This window comes from Furipterus horrens, unplaced genomic scaffold (genome assembly GCF_987537825.1).
Source record: "Furipterus horrens unplaced genomic scaffold, mFurHor1.1.pri manual_scaffold_2, whole genome shotgun sequence".
NCBI lineage: Eukaryota > Metazoa > Chordata > Mammalia > Chiroptera > Furipteridae > Furipterus > Furipterus horrens.
In genome coordinates this window covers 22,599,652-22,617,302 of record NW_028327172.1, presented here as the reverse complement: position 1 = coordinate 22,617,302, position 17,651 = coordinate 22,599,652, and the positions used below count along the sequence as shown (strand labels likewise).

At 42.8% G+C, this 17,651-nt stretch overlaps 1 protein-coding gene across 2 annotated transcripts in view; it reads right to left on the bottom strand.

Moving 5' to 3' along the window:
• Positions 1-2,337: 2,337 nt before the first annotated feature.
• The window catches only part of LOC150018014 (uncharacterized), a 162,105-nt gene continuing 146,791 nt past the window's right edge, over positions 2,338-17,651 (bottom strand). For both annotated transcript variants that reach the window (XM_090267597.1, XM_090267598.1), the window contains exon 3: positions 2,338-2,779. In XM_090267597.1, coding sequence (XP_090123723.1) covers positions 2,395-2,779 — 385 coding nt within the window. In that variant the 3' untranslated portion in view covers positions 2,338-2,394. The remainder of the gene's footprint in view (positions 2,780-17,651) is intronic.

Here is a 17,651-nt window from a genome sequence, read left to right as displayed (position 1 = left end):
CTGGACAACCTGCCCTGCCCACTCTGGAATTTAGAGACCCACTCTGCTCCTCTCCTGCCTGGAATCTTCCTCATGGGTCGAGGGGTTCATGAACTGAAGGGTTTTGCTCACTCAAAGCCAGGACCCTTGCTTCTAGATCATGTTCCAAGTCTCTGTAGCACCCAGAATTCCCTGCCCAAATAACCCCAAGCCTCTTCCAGAGACTGTGTGTGCAGCCCCCAGGTGGATTTTCCAAGGGGCAGACAAAGCCACAGATGTGCACACACCTAGACCCAAAAGGCCCATGGGGCAGCAGGTGGACTCAGTTTGAATATGCAGGTTGGGGTGTCCAGAGACACACACATACATGGAGCCCCTTTGGTAGGAAGAAAAATGGTGGAGTGACCCACAGACCATTTTCCGTATTTACCCACACCCCGGGGCCCACAGTATTGGGAGTGAGCCTGCCATGATGCTGGGACAAGCAGCCCTGTCTTGGGCAATTGGAACACGCGGTTCCCCAATTTACAAATGGCAGATCTAGGATACAAATCCAGGAGGACCCCACCCTCTTAATCACTCCACCATGTTGCCTCCAATTTAAGAGCCTCTTGGTGAAACTACCACTAGTGTTACTACAATTTTAAAAATCCATGGCACGCATGTTGTAATTTGAATATTCAGGACCACTGGGATGAGATGCAGCGGGGGTTGCGTGGAAAGACAGGTCCAACTGCCTGGCTGGGTGCAAGTTCTCGTTCCTGCCCCACTGGAGCTCTGTGACCTCGGCAGGTCCTCTTCCTGCAGAAGAACCTGTTCTCACTGTACAATGGGGAGAATAATAATAATAATAATAATAATACCCAACTCTCGGAGTAGCTCCAAAGATGAAGTGTGATCATGCATGTGCAAGAACTGCAAGGACTGAAACAAGAGACATAAATTAAAGGAATTCTCCCTGATGACCTTTTTGAGCAGTTCAAATGCCACAGAGCAGATAACTCAATGCCTACAAACACTAAGTTGCTGGTTAAGAGTCTTTATGAGTTTCAGAATTATTGTGTTAAGTGTTTTTAAAACCTTAAAATTGATTTATTACTAAGTGAAATTGAGTGGATTAAATGACAAATAGCATTTAACACTTTTTTTTTTCTTTTTAATCTTGGCAACTGTATTCTAAATATGTGGCAGGGATTTGGAACTAAATTCAGAAAAAGCAGATCAAGAGTCTCTGGGTATTCAGAAAAGAGTCAGGGATCCAACTGAAAAAGGTCACTCAGGGTCATGTTTCCAGAGGAGGAAATTGAGACCCAGAGAGATTAAACCTACAGTTTTCCCTGTCACAGGATCAAGGCAGAGGTGACTGGTTCTCGTCCTCCAACCCCACATATTCTCTTTAAAGCCTCAATGTTCTCATCTGAAAAATGGCAACGTAAGGATTAGATAAGGTAACAATTGCAAAGCACTTGGTGTAGTCAGCACTCAATATAATAGTAACCCTTTTCATCACGATGCCAAAGTAGGGTCCTTCTGTGTTTCAGCGTCAAAGATTCTGTTTATTTGCCCTTGCTTTCAAATTTCAGTGCATGGCATTAGTGACTGATGGAGGTTTTAGATTTATCAGAAAATTGTCAAAGGTGCGTTTGTTGTTTTAAATACATAAAAGAAAGGGGTGTGTGTGTGTTTAAAGTTCACATCTTTTTATTTTATTTTTTAAAACTTATTTATTTGTTTATTTATTTATTTGTAGAGGGAGGGGAAAGGAGAAAGAGAGGGAGAGAAACATCACTGTGTGGTTGCTTCTCACTCGCGCCCCCAACTGGGGACCTGACGTGCAACCTAGTCATGTGCCCTGACTGGGAATCGAACCAGCACTTGGCTCGCAGGCCGACGCTCAATCCACTGAGCCACAGCAGCCAGGGCAAAGTTCACATCTTTTAAAAAAAGAGTTCATGTGGTTATTAACCATAAGAAACTGAGGACATTTAAGGAGTCCTATCAGATTAGAAATCCAAACTACAGGAAGCACATGGCGCTGCTGCTCAGATGCTGGAGATTAAAATGCATATAGAGAGCACGTGCAGTTGGACTTCACCAGCTGACTGCCTTCAGGCCAATTTACTTCCACTCTGTAAACCTCTTTTTCCTCTTCTGTGAAAGGAGGTAAGAGTGGTATCATCCTCGTGGGTGGCCATGGGGGCTCAGGGAGGCCCCTGGTTTTGTAAAGGCATTTTGTTCCGGGCCTGAGGCAAGAAGAGGCTTCATCAATGGAGCTAGATGACTCTGTTATAAAAACTTTTAAGACATTGATAGTGATTTTAAGGGTAAAAATACATGCTCGGGAATGAAAAGGAGTCATTCAGGAAATAATCTAGACTTTATTCTCTGACAGGCACAATTCCACAGAGAGATGATTCACATGGAAGCTGGCCTCCTCAGCCTCAGCAGGCCCCTTCTGAAGTCTTCTGGAAGGCCTGTGGGCTTGCTGGTGGCTGGATTCACAAAAACATGCACTGAGGACCCGGTGGTACAGGCCAAAGTGTCAAACTGTGCCAGCTTGGGGTGGCCAAAGAAAAAGCCATCACTGAGGTCCTGGTGGTCTACTGTCAGAGGCTCCTGGGTAGGCTTAGGTGGAAACAGAGCAAGGCGATAATGCACGCTGGAGTGGCCTACTTTCTCCACGGCCAGAGCAGCCACTGGGACCTGGGGGAAGCCGACAGGTGCATGGAAGGTGCACTGGTTGGTCACCATGAACCCCACCATGGGGGACGTCAGCAAGCCGGTTTTCAGGCCGCAGTACCTAGAAGGTTAAATCACAGTGCAATAAGTGTCACCAGGTCACCAGGGCACTCTCTCCCAGCCCCACAACTGTGTGTTTCGGCAGCACTAACTTCAGTGAGCCTGGGGTCAAACCCCAGCTTTGCCTCTCACTAGCTGAGTTACCTTGGGCACGGTACTTAACTTCCTTTTGCCTCAATTTTCACAACAATGTAGTGTTCGTAACTGTAACGCTCCTTCATAGACTGACTGTGAGTTTTAAGTCATGAACATAATACATCATTTAATATATGAACAATTCCTAGACATAAAAAGTTCTAATAAACATTGGCTAGTATTAATAGGATTATGTCATCTTGCCCTTGCTTTTTATCATAAAAAACCATATTTGTTAGAGAATATTAGTATCTGTTATCTCTGCTACTAGATTGTAAGCTCTTTAAGGACAGGTACTGTGTCTTGTTTATTTCTTAAGTTTGTTGAGTGGAATTGAGGTTGCACTTGAGATAAATTTGGAGGTTGAACAGAATCAAAAATGAAAAGCATAATGCCGAGTTACAGCCTCCTCCCTCCTCCTTAACAATTTAAACATTTTAATCACACTGTCTTGTTGTCTTTTTAAATTTTTGTCTCGAGAAAATTAAGATGGAATGTGAGAATTCACTGTAAAGGAACAATCATGGCTTGTGTAAAGGTCTGACTAGAGTTGTTCACTGAATCTGGGAAAACAGAAACAAGCTCCATGTCTGTGCCCAGGGAGGGGCACCGTGAGTGCCTGTGGCCAGCCACCCCGGGTGTCCACTGAGGTCACCCGTCATGACATTAGATATACTTATTTACTGACAGGCAAAGCTGTTGAGTGAAGAAGATCAGGTTACAGAACAGAACGTGACATTCAATCTCATTGGTTTTACGAGAATGTGCTTGTTTATGTACGTATGGCCCAGAAGAAACTTTGAAAGGACAGATTCCAAAATGCTTTCAGTAGTAATCTAGCAGGGGAATTTGGGACACATTTTTTCTTCATTTTGCTTCTACGAACTTTCTAAAGTGAACATGATTTGCCTATGAAGTAAGAAAAAATGTTATTTTTTAAATGTTTGAGCATGGATTTCATTTTTTAAAAAAGCACTGAAGAGAGGAGCAGGCTGAATGAACCCAGCTGCCCTCCCTGGGGGCTTCCTCATCAATGCTGGGACAGGGGAAAGGGAGACGGGCAAGAAAGGCCTTGCCCTCAGGGTAGCTCCAAGCTCCTGGGTGAACCAAATTCCCCGTTTTCATTTCTCACGCTTCTTTGTGGCTTTGCTTCCCTACTTCTCCGCCACCACTTTCCTCATTCCTTTAGAGCACCAACGAGAAAGAAATAGCACCTTTTACCACCGAGAGAGCAGAATTTCATGAGCTCCTTGTGCCTCTGAGCCGAAGCACCTTTAAATAATTAAAAAGCAGAGGTACTTTCAAACAATGTCATCGATGAGCACCTGGCAGCCAGGGCTATGGTGGGTGCATTACATTTTGTATTCAGTTTTCAAAGCAACCCTGCAAAGCAGGTTTCGTCTTTCCCATTTTCCAGGAGAGAGAATAAGTGGAGAGGCTGAACAAATTTCCCAAAGATGTGTGTGCAGTAAGCGGTGGCCGAGGCCCAAACTTCAGGCTCTCTATGGCCAAAGTTTACGTCTTGTCCTCCATTCTGGCTCCTGCTCATTGGTGAAGACAAAGTCTACATTTCTAGCCCAGTGGAGGAACTGCATTTTCTTTACGTGTTTTTGTGACTTTAAGAATTACATTTCCTTGGAATGCTAAATGACAGCTTATTCACATTTGGACAACAGAAACTTCCTGGTTTGAAGTTCCTAACCCACTCTGATTTGGTTGGTGGTAACAATAGGGTACTCGGTGAGAATTTCTCCCCATTGTTTCATCTTCAGGAGAGTTGTAATTTTTATCAGCATCTATATCTGTGGACATTCTCTAAAAAGTCGAGTGGTTGCTCAAGACTTATTACAAAAACAATAATTCTATAGCTGGTTATACCATTGCTTATACCATTGGCCGAATGTTCTTAGAATGAATTCGTTCATTCAGCAACCCCCACTGCGCACTTGCTCATTATAAGTTACTGAGTATACAGCATGGAGTAAGAGAATTCCTGCCCTCAGGAGGTCTCAGTTTTCAGGGGTGGAGGATGGGGTGTCAGCTCTTGTCCTCCTGATGGGGGAACTCAAGAGTTGAAAACTTTCTTAGCTTTAAGTTGTAGTTGATACACTTAGTAATTAATGCATGTAAAAACTATTGTTCCAACTTCTGGCCAAGATGGAGGCATAGGTAGACATGCTGCATCTCCCTCACAACTATGAAGGAATTTACAACCACTTCCAAACTAAAAAAAAAAAAAAAAAAACTCAGAAAATCCAGAAAACAGAAACTACATGGAAGTTCAACAAAGAAATAAAAAAGAAATATTCAGCCAGAGAGGTAGGAGGTGCAGAGCCAGGATAGAAAGAATGAGGTGCAGGGCTGCAGCAGCAGCTGCAGGGTGGTGCTTGGTGGTGGTGGCTGGCAGCAGCAACAGTGCAAGAGAGATTATAGCCACGGTGAAAAGCAGTCATACATTTTAAATCTGGGAAGCGATCCCAACCCCAGGCCAGACTGCACAGCTTGCAGTTCAAGCACCAGGGCAAATAGAGCCTCATTGCTTCTGACTGTGAATACCAGTGGGGGTTGGGGTAGAGGAAGAAACTGCCAGTCTCAAAGCGGCGAGTGCAGAGCAAGTGGCATTGTTCCCTTTCAGGCCTCTCCCCCACATACAGCGCCACAACATGGTGAAACAGGTCACCAGCACTGATGGATACCTAAGATTCCGCCCCTTACAATATAACAGGTGCGACAGCTCTACCTAAGTCACAGAGGCAAACACAGAAAGCTGTCAAGATGAGGAAACAGAGAAGCAAAGACCGAAAGGGGGGCAGATCAAGGTTCCAATGGGAGAACTGAGCAACGAGGAGATAGTCAACTTAACAGATGCACAGTTTAAAGCACTGGTGATAAAGATGCTCACAGACTTGACAGAAAAGATTAAGCATGACAGGATAGAAATGAAGGCTGTACTAAGTGAAATGAAGGAAAATCCACATAAAACTAGTAGTGAAGAAAAGGAAACCAGGGTTTAAATCAACAAATTGGAACATAAGGAAGAAATAAACAGTCAGCCAGTATAGAAGGAGGAAATGAAAATTTTAAAAAATGAGGAGAGGCTTTGAAACCTTTGGGATAGCTTTAAACATGCCAACATCTGAATCATAGGGTTGCTGAAAGGAGAAGAGGAAGACCAAGAAATTGAAAAATTATGTGAAAAAATAATGAAGGAAAACTTACCTAATTTGGGGAAGGAAATGGACATACAGGTCCAGGAAACACAGAGAATTCCAAACAAACTAGACCCAGGGAGGACCACACCAAGACACATCATAATTAAAATGCCAAAGGCTAAAGATAAAGAGTGAATCTTAAAAGCAGCATGAGAAAAGAAGAGAATTACCTACAAAAGGGTACCTATAAGATTATCAGCTGATTTCTCAAAAAAAACTTTGCAGGCAAGAAGGGACTGGCAGGAAATATTCAAAGTGATGAGAAGCAAGGACCTACAGCCAAGATTGCCCTACCCAGCAAATCTATCATTTAGAATGGAAGAACAGATAAAGTTCTTCCCAGACAAGGTAAAGCTAAAGGAGTTTATCATCACCAAGCCATTATTATATGCAATGTTAAAGGGACTTATTTAAGAAAAAGATCAAAACTATGAACATTAAAATGACAACAAAATCACACCTATCAACAATAGAATCTAAAAAATAAAAACAAACCAAGCAGATAGAGTAGGAACAGAACCAAAGGTAGGGAAGCATGGGGAGGGGTGTCAGCTGGGGAAGAAGTGGGGAGAAAGAGGGAAATGGTTCAGGAATTAAGAAGCATAGTAGGAGGGGCACAGAATACACAGGCGGATATTGAAAATAGTACAGGAAAGGGTAAAGTCAAAGAACTTATATGCATGACCCACGGACATGAACTAAGGAGGGTGGGACTGGGAGAGGGGAGCAAAAGGAAAAGAACTGGGGCAACTGTAACAGAATAATAAAATACCCCCCCCCCCAAATCCAAATTCTGAATGTAAAACAAAATTAAACAAAATTTAAAAAAGCTATTGTTCCAAGAACAGGGATGATCAGGGACCCACTGACTCCAGAAAACCCACACACAGTTCAACTCAACCTTTCTGCCCCAGAAGGACTGCAAGCGATCAAGATGGTATCTGAGCCATTGTGCTCCAGGGGGAGAGGCCTGCAACCCAGGACACAGATAAAGAATCACTGGTCAACAGATGAAAGGATGCTTGGAAAATCACAGAACTGCAACTTTTATCTGATTAATCTTTTCCCTGAATTCCAATCCCCTTACCTATTTTTTACCTGAATTCTAAACCCCTTACCTACACTCTTCTTTTTATAAAGACGGTCAGTTTGATATGAGATTTAAGATGGTCTTTTAGGGTACTACATAACCGACCATCTTCTCAGATAGCTGGCCGTCTGAATAAAGCGCCCGTAGGCTCTACTTATTGGTCCTTGTAGTGACAGGCAGCATGAATGCTGACTTTTCCAGTTTCACTCCCTTTGGCAAGAAGAAGGTGCCAGTCATGTTCCTTTCTGGTTCCCTTTCCCCTCTTTACTTCTTCTCTTTCTTTCTTCCTTTCCTCAACACTCATTTTTTGTGCCCCTCCTATGTTACAAGCATGTTCTAGACATGGAAGAGAGAACAATGAACGAGCGAGGCAGTATAGTTTCTACCCTTGGGTGGCCTGGTCTAGAAACGGGTGCAATCATGATGCAGGGTGGTGAATGCTATGCCAGGGACAGCCCAGGGCTCTGCAAGCTCATAGGAGGGGCCTGACTTGATCTAGCGCATCTGGAAGGACCTGAGGAAATGACAGTGTAGGAACTACGCAAGTGAATGGTAAGGGGAAGAGTTTTCCAGGAGGAGAAACAGCATATGTGAGGGCTCAGAGGCCAGAGGCAGTAGGGCACATTCTAGAGATAATAGGAGCGCCAGATGGCTGGAACAGAGACGACCAGAGAAGGCAGCAAAAGAGGCAGAAACCAGACTAGGGAGGGTCTTGTTAAGGAATTTGAATTTTATCCTGAGGCAAGGGGAAGGCACTAAATGTTTGCAGGGGACAGGAAAGACCAAGTTTTTTTTTAGTAAAATGAGCACTGTGAGTTAGAATCGAGCAATGAGTTAGATAGAAATAATCCTGCCTGCTGGAGAATACTGAGGCAACTACATAGTCCTGGCAAAGGGGACTTGAACTAGGGGGGTGACAGCAGAGATGGAGAAAACTGGACGGAATCAAGAGATTGTTGCCTAGGCTTTGATGATAAATCGGAATGAAGGAGACAAAAGAGCCCAGACGTCTCCCAGTCTAGACTTAACTGATTTCATCTCTGGAGAAAGGGGACGGGGAGGAGAGGATTGCCATGAAAGGGAGGAAAGTGATGAGCTCTGTTTTGAACAGGCTGAGGTGAGGTGCCTGTGAGGGACTAGGAAGAGGTGCACAGTGGGGATTATAACACATATCACTAACTGGTTCTCACTTTGCCCTGAACTGCATGCCAGGCCTTCCATTAAGTACACAAACTGGACTACCTTGCCAGAAGGCATTTGGATACGTGGTCTGAAACTCAGAAAGAGGTTTGAGCTGGAGACAGGCATTGAGAGGCTGCCTTTGATCTAAAATCAGGGTCTAGGCTGGAAGCTGGCTGGTGTCATACGCACGGGTGTGGTAGGCCTGTGGTCAGCGGAGAGCAAATGCCCAGTCTGGCCCCAGACAGATTCAGACTTATAAAAAATACCGGGCAAACTAAATAAACTTCATGTGTGGTTTGCCTAGATTTGTCTTTCTGACCCCTAGTTTATGAACTCTGGAAAAGATGGTAATTAAACCATGGGAGAGGAAGAGATCACCTAGAGAGAATGGAGGAGGGGGTAAGCTTGAGCCCAGGTTTACAGCCTTACAAATGAAAAAAGTAGCTCTCAACAAGTTCCCAGTTGATGATTTCTTAGAACATGACAGGTAACTGATAAAGCATCTGATTCTGATGCCACCTAAACATCACATGAGCCGAATGCCTACTTTCCATGTTTTCTTATCCCCGATTTAGTAAACTTTAGAATAAAGGGAGGCTGGAGTTGGAAGACCCTTCGGAGATCATGCGGTACAGGGGCCCTCCCACACTGGTGTGGATCAGACTCTCCTGGGAACCTGGGAAACTCCCAGGTCCCCAGTGTCCTCCCTGACCTCCTGCACTGATCTGCAAGGAGGGGCCCGGGGAATCCTGAGTTTCACAAGCTCCCAAGTGATGCTGAGGCACACACCTACCATGAAGGCTGCTCTTCTAGGCCTGCGCCTTCGGATGAGGAAAGGCCCAGAGAGATGAAGTAAGCTAGACAGGGGCAGAGTCTGTCTACACTGTAGCCCCTTCAGCTGGGTGTGCTCATCTCCCACCCCCAGATTCAGCTCCTGCCTGGGCTTGGAGACCAATAAATCTCCGGGGCATTCACAGCTCAGATTCAGATCAGATGCTCATGATCCTACCCTGATTCTATACCCAACTCCAATAGCCAGGTTCAGTCTTACCTTATTGCTCCCCTTTCCTACACTCCCGCCTTCTTCCTTGTGCGCATCACTAGGCTCTGCCTTGACCCAGGTCCTGAGACCTTGCCTTGGTGCCTCCTCAGGCCCTGGATGCCTCTGGAGCAGGAGGTGGTGTGCACATGAGGGACATGGTGCCTTTGGGTCTGTGTGAGGACCCAGCCCTGCTGCTTCCTGAGGTCTGGAGACAGGGGGACAGTGGGCATGTGGCACAGATACACATCTCTGAGGACTGAAACTATTTTTGTCACTCTGTATAAACAGCCTAGAATGGGCCATAACCTGTGGTCAGTTACCTGGAATACGGGGGCAGGATTCTGGCAAGCAGTCCATTCCCACACTCCCCGAAATGAAGAGTAAGCATCAGCTCGGCTGCATGAGCACCCCACGACTGTGCTGAATCCTCAAAGGAGCATCCCAGGGCAGCTGAAGGGCAACTCTGGCCTTGGGCATCTGTACAAGGAGGCCCTGCCTGGGTGGTGCTAGTTCATTATGTGGTTAGTTGGAGAAATACATAAGTTAGAAATATAGACCTGGGGGAAAATACCTGAAGTGTGAGCATGTTTAAAGCTAAGAGATTAAAATGATGAAACTAACTTAGGAATGTACTCTGTGTGTCTTTATATAAATAATTTATCTTCAGTCAAGCCTATTTAGGCATTGCCTTTATAGTATGCTTGTGGTCTGTCAGGCACAGGAAGGCTAATTGAAATTAATTGTATGCAAATTCCCACATCAGCTCTTTTTAGTGTATTAACGCTGGCCTGCAGTACAGAATACTGGTTGAGACCTAAAGTCATTAGACCAGAGTTTGAATCATGGCCCTACTGCTGTGTGACATCAGTGAGTCACTCAGTGTCCCAGAGCTTCAGTTTTTCTCATCTCTAAACTGGAGATAATAACAGACTTGATAGGGTTGTACCACGATTAAATAAGGCAATGTATACTTTGGATGTCTTGGCTGATTGATGGAACTTAAATATTTTTGGTGGTGGTGGTTTGTTTTTTGAACTTTGTCAGCAGTTTCGGCCTTTAGGGGTGGAGATTTACATTTGTCTTGGGTCAAACTCTTCCCTTATTTTGGGAAGACCTCATGTCAGGTCCCTAGGAACCAACCAGGTTGCGGACACTGGCAATCTCACAGGGGGACTGTTGATAAAGGCCACTGTATTGTTCCTTCAGGAGGTGTTGAGGTCAGTGGACATGAGAAGCAGGTGAGCAGAGCAAGAGGGCAAGGACAGGATGGATGAGGTGTGGTGGCACTTACACTCAGGAACTTTGAGGAAGAGCTGAGCGAGGCTTTGAAGACTCTTCAATGGGTCCGGCAACTGAGCCAGAGTAAGTTTCAGCCAATGTAATTTGCATAGTAAATACAGAATTTAATACATGGGTACTGCATTGCCATGAGAGGCAGGCTTCACTCGAGAGGTACTGTAGAGGTTTGCTTGGTCCCTTTGTGGCAATGATGCAGGCTTACCAATTTGTAGAGCTTAGACCTCCTCAACAACTGGTAAATCCATCTAGACTTGACCTTAAGTTTTACTCACTTAACCATATCACTGGGTTTGCCGTTGGTGACACTTAATCAAAGAGAAGTGATAACGAATACGTTAATACAAACTGAGAGTAAGTGCTCTGCGGGAGAGGGATGTGGTTGTATGAGATGCTGTAACAAAGGAGTCTGACCCAGATGGGGGAAGGGAGGAGCAGAGAGTTTCTGAGGAACTGAAAGGAGGCCAGTGAGGCGCTGTAGGGTGATGGCAGGGCAGCCGGGAGGCTAGACCTCATGGTGTGTAAATTGGATTTGATGTGTAACAGTATGGGAAGCCACTGTGGAGGTTTAAAGGGGAAGTAGAGTCATGATCATGTTTGCATTTCAAAATTAGCCCTCTAGGGAACAGAGTGGTGAAGGCGAGAGGGGATGCAGAGATGCCAGTTAGGAGGCTACTGAGAGATGAGAATCGGACTGGGTGGCAGCAGTGGGATCAAAAGCTGTGAGACTTCCAGAGATATTCAAGGAGGGGCTCCCAGGACCGATACCTGGGCTTTCCTGGCTGACGAACCTGCACCTCTCACAAAGGTCAGTGTTTCATAGTAACAGCGCCTGTAACAAAAGCAGGGGCTCCACTGACTCCTTGTAGTCTGTGAGGCTGTTGATGAAACCTCAGGCTCCTCACGGTAAGAGCACATGTGCCAGGGTGGTCCTCTGCCTCAACTACCTACCGCTCAGCATGGCTGCACCTGTGTGATCTTGTCCCACTTTCTTCCTGAGTATAATTGTAGGCCTGGATTTTTCAAGTATTTCAAGAAGAATATTATTCCAAACCTAAGGGAAATAACCACATAGACAACTACAAGTAAAAGTTTTAAGCTGTTTTACTTCTGAAAGGGATGGGAGAGGCAGGTAAGATGAAAATGGGAAGAAATGTTTTCTGATAACTTCATATTTGAGCAACCGCAACTTGAAGAATACTGAGATTTTCCTTTGGTTAGTTTTATGGGTTTCTACAGGACATTTTGGCTTTATTTTAAAGGACAAATGATATTCCAAGTAACAAGAAAGATTTCTTAGAATTAAACAAGCAAGATGTGAGATGGAGAAAATATCTAAATAAGCCTTTATACCCCACGCTAGGTTTATCTTGCCTTACCATTTGGTATTTCTAAACTAGGCTGCCTATTTCCAAATAGAAGAAGCTAATATAATGAGCTGACAGTAGCCACATTAGAAAAACGCCCAGACCCAGCTGGCTGCCGATCATCGCTATTGCGATTTTCAAAGTGCATGCATCAGGTCCCCAAACTGAGCAAACCTAATGAAAATCATCAGCTGTCAGGGCAGAACGACTTCTTTGCAACAGTGTTCTTGTGGGAAGTTCATTCTGGTAAATCAGTGTCAAAATGACAAGAAAATCCAACGTATCTCAAGAAGCACAATATATAATAAGCAAAAAATAATCTCCACATCCGTGTTCAGAAACTGAACAGTAAAGGGTCTGATGAAGAATTCAAGGCCAAAAAATGAAGGACATGAAACACACTCATTAAAACACTGAAGAAAAATAAGAAGACCATGACATTATGCTTAATTAACAGGAAAACACAGTCTTAAGAGGGAAATGTGGTAGAGGATGATCTGATAGTTTTGGACATCCAGACGCAGAATCAACCGTTAGAGACAGCTCAGAAAGCAAGACTGGATTAGAGAGACACTCTGAATCTGCACACCAACAAGATCACAACTATTGTGCTCTTTGCCTCTGCTGGAGTTGCTCTCTGAGTGAGAGATTTCCAAGAAAGCATCTCTGAAAAGTGCCTACTGGACCTTTCAAGCCATCAGAATGAAGCAGGCCAGAGATGCAGTGATCATTCCTGGGTCTGCTAAGAAAAGGGGAGAACGGAAGTTGAGGAAGGTGGCCGACGTCTCCCACACCCTCTGCATTCAGTGAGGTCCCTAAAATCCACCCCTTGCCATTAGTTATGGAAAATTCCAAGGGACTGAGGAGCAGAAGTTTAAAAACCTACTTCACATCAATCCGGTAGCAGCAAACACTTGAAACAAACAAGAGAACAATTTAAAACCAAATATACCAGAGGGCTTTCTATCTAGAAAAGATGTATTTGGAGAAAGACAGAGGATGGAGGAAAAGTCATTTTTCTTTTTTTATTCACCATAACATGATGTTGAAAGTTGAAAGAACTCAGACGTTCTGCCCCAGAAAGAGGTTACTATAGAAGGCAGGTGCCCCGGCTCCAAGGGTCCCCATCACTCCATGCACTTGGTGGCTTTAAGAGTTTTTTCTTTGTCATTTGTTTCTTCATGATTTTTAAATAATTAATTTTATTGCATGATTAATACATGCACATTGTAGAAAAAGTAGAAAATAGAGATAAACAAAAAGAAGGAAATTTTAATTACTCTTTATTCCCTAACTAAGAAGTAACCAGAATTAGCATTTTGGAAGGTATCTTTCCAGGCTGTTTTTTAGAAAGAGACATTTTTGTCTTGTTCTGAATAAAACTAACACAGTTATTGAAACTCACTCCCTTCAGTCAGGTATATCTCAGAAACCTGTTTCCATGCTAACAAATATATTTATTATTATTATTATTAATGACTGCCAAATATGCCCTTGTATGGATGTAACATTTAACCAATCCCAAGGCAATTTTCAAAACTTTTTCGCTTGGAAAGTTTTGTCAAACTTACTGAAAAGTTTGCAAGAACAGTACAAAGGACTGCTACCTACCTTTTATATGGAGTCATCTATTTTTAACATTTTGCCACACGTACTTTATCATTAACTTTCATTACTTCTGAACTAGTTGTGAATAGGTTATACATATCATGCCACTTTTCCCTAAACATTTCAGGGTGTATTTTCTAAAACAAGGGCAGTCTCTTCCATAACCACAATTCAGTTACCAAGTTCAAGAAATTTAACATTGAACTAATACTTTTATCTAATCTACAGTTTAAGTTGCAAGTTTACCAGCTGTCCCAATAAGGTGTTTTATTTAAAAAAAAAAGAAAGAAAAAGAAACTTTTTTTCTGGTCCAAAATCATGTGTTACATTTAGTTGTCATCCTGTAATCTGGACTAGTCCTTCAGTTTGTCCATACCTTTCATGACATTGATATTCTTTAATGAATACAGGCCACACATTGTATAGCATGTTCCTTAATTTGGGTCTGTCTCATGACTCCTCCTGGTTGGGTTAAGGTTATGCATTTTTGCCAGAATGTTGCATATGTGTTGGTGGGCCCTTCCCAAGCCCACCTCCACCGTGATGTCCAATTGCCCTTTATCTGTGATGTTAATGTTGATCATTTGATTATAATTACTTATTGTCCAGTTTTTCTACTGTGTATAGTTTTTCCTCTTGCCTATTTTTTAAAATTGTGGTAAGATATACACAACATGAAAATTTACCATTCTAACCATTTTTTCAGTGGCAATATGTACATTCATGTTGTGCGTCTACTCTATAGTTTTATTTTCTTTTTAACAGGTAATCTGCAGGGAGATACTAAGGTTAACTTAGTCTTAGATACTGTCCTTAATAAACTTTCCTCCCACCTCTTATAACCCAGTTTAGTACCCACCGATGACTGATGCCAAGACAAAATATCAAGGCCTTACAGTAACCCGGCCCTTTGCCCTTTGCTTTTCCTTCATTCTGGAGACAAGGGTGGAAAGTTCTTGTCGTCACTGACTCTGAACCTGGATGAGGAAATGCTAACTTGGATGATTTCCAACAGCCATTTCTGCACTAAACCGCTATAATTCCTCACAAAAATTGTCATCCCTGTTCCGATACCATGTTTAGTTCTGCAAACAGCTCTTTGTTCTAATCTCGGCCAGACTCTGCTGGATGTCAGGAAAGAAAGACAGATGAAGCGGGAAGCATTTGAGATCTTGCTTCCCAGCAATTGTGAGTTTGGGCTCAAATAAACTCTTAGAACATTTCTTTTTTAATGGATGAAGCAACAGTGCCTTTTCTTGAGCTCCTTAGATTTTAATGGGAGAGACACAAACAATATTTATAATGCCATGTGGTAAAAACAAAGTGACACCTGGGGCATGGAGGTAGACCCAGAGTACAATGGGGACTCTGGGAAGTGGCAAGTCTCACAGCTGGAGGTGGGACTCACAGAGGGGAGTACCAGCAAGCTGTGTGGTTGTGTGTGTATGTGCATGCATGCCTGTGTGCTTGTGTGCATGTGCGTGCCTGTGTGTGTAGGGTCAGTGGGTAGGGAAGGGGTGTGTGCCAGCAGGTAATAGCAATGCAAGATGAGGCGAGAGGGGAGGCAGGGTCAGAGCATGGATGGCCTGGATGCTGGACATAAAGTTTGACTTGACCCTGTAGATGATACAATGTAAACGGAAGATAATTTGACCCTGTAAATGATACAACGTAAGCAGAAGATAACATGATCAGCAAAATTTGCAGGCTTGTACTGGAGGCAGAAGAAAGGTCAGGTCTGAGGGCAGCGAGCCCGGAAGCAGATCAGTTATCGAGATATTGCCAGTTAGTAGGATATTGCCACAGTCTATGTAAGAAAGAGTCCAGCCTGACCAGGGCAGTGCAAGTAGGAATCAGGAAGAGACAACAGATTCAAGGAAGGCTTAGGAGGTGTCTGAGTGTGGTGATGATGCTGAAGGAGGAATCAAGGTTGACTTCTAAGTTTCTAACTTTTCAGAGAAAAAAAATCATGAATAATATTACTTATTGCAAGTTAATCTAACAACCTTGTCAGAAAAGTAGAGCCAATAACTATTATCCCATGACTTGTAAAAAGTCACACAACTATTCAGTGGCACAGCAGAGATACCAAGGTTGTCCCAGCACATGTGCCAATGGATGCTATGAAAATTATTCAAGGTTCTGGAACTGGAGAACCATATGCAAAAATATACAAACTTGGGTTCATACCTCACATCATATACAAAAATTAACTAAAAATGGATCATAGATCAACATTTAGGAGCTAAAACTTAAAAGACAGAAGAAAAATACAGGAAAAATATTTAGTGGTTTTGAGTTTAGCAAAGATTTTCTGCAATAAGGCACAAAAAGTAAAAGCTATTAAGAAAAAAATCAACAAATTGAACTTCAGCAAAACTAATACCTTTGGCTCTTCAAAACCCTCTATTACAAAAAATGAAAAGGCAAGCCACAGATTGAGAGAAAACACTAGACAAGACTATACAACAAAGGACTTAGATTTAGAATATATAAAGTACATTTACAAGTCCATAATAAAAAAAACAACAACAACAACACAATTTTAAAATGTGCAAAATATTTGAATAGACACCACACCAAAGAAGACATGGATGGCAATAAGAACATGAAAAAATGTTCAATATTATGTCATTAGACAAATGGTAATTAAAATCACAACGAGACACCCACTTGCACACCCACTAGAATGGCTAAAATGAAAAACATGGACTATACTAAATATTGACAAAAATGCAGAGGATTGGAACTCTCATGACTGCTGATGGGAATGTAAAACAATACAATGGTTTAGGAAAGTACTTTGGCAGTTTCCTGAAAAAAAGTTAAAAATTCACCTATCATATGACCCAGCCATTCCACCCTTGGGGTTTTACCCAAGAAAGATGAAAGCATACATCCCACAAAGGCCTGCATATGAATATTATAGCAGCTTTATTTGTAATGACTGAAAACAACCCCAAATCAGTTCGTTAGTCCATAAGCAATATATAGCACCTCCATACCGTATAGAATACTACCTGTTAATGAGAAGGAATGTACGCCCAACAAAGCAGATGGAACTCAAAATAATTATGCTGAATGAGGGAAGTCAGACAATAAAAAGTACATATTGTGTGATCCCACTTGCATAAATTTCAAAAAAAATGCCAACTAATCTCTAATGAAAGAAAGTAGATCAGTGTTTACCTGGGGCTGGGGGGTGGGAAGGAGCAAGAGGCAGAGATTACAAAAGGGGCATCGGGAAATTCCGCAGGAAGCGTGTGTATGAGGTTCATTGTCCTGACTGCAGAGATGGTTTCACAAGCGTGTGTGCAAATGAGCCAAACTTCATCAAATCCGTGCACTTTAAAATATGTGCAGCTTATCTTATGCCAGTTATAACTCAATAAAACTGTTTAAAAATAACACAGTGGAGAGAAATTCACCAGTATCTTAGCAATAATACACCAATATATTAACAAAACTAATCTCTGAGTGTAGGATTAGTAATGGTGATCCTTTTCTTCTTGATCCTTTTCTGAATTTTTCCAAAGTTTCCAAAATAAGCATGTCAAAATCATAAAAACCATTTTTTTGTGAAAACTACTTTTGTAGGGAAAAAAGAATTAGCTGTGCAAAGGGATTTGAAGAAAATAGTCTATACTTATGAACCTTGAAACCATGGGGTGAAAAATATCAAACACATGACACTTTTCAAATGACAAAAGACTCTCTCTCTTTTTTAAGGGTTTTTAAAATTTATTTTTAGAGAGGAAGAGAAACATCCATCGGTTGCCTCCTGCACGCCCCAAACTGGGGGCCTGGCCTGCATCCCAGGCATGTGCTTTGACCAGCATCAAACTAGTGACTGCAGCACTCTATCCACTAAGGCACACCAACCAGGATGACACTTTCTATTCTTTCAAAAGCCATGGTAGGCAAGAGGGGACTCTGAGAAG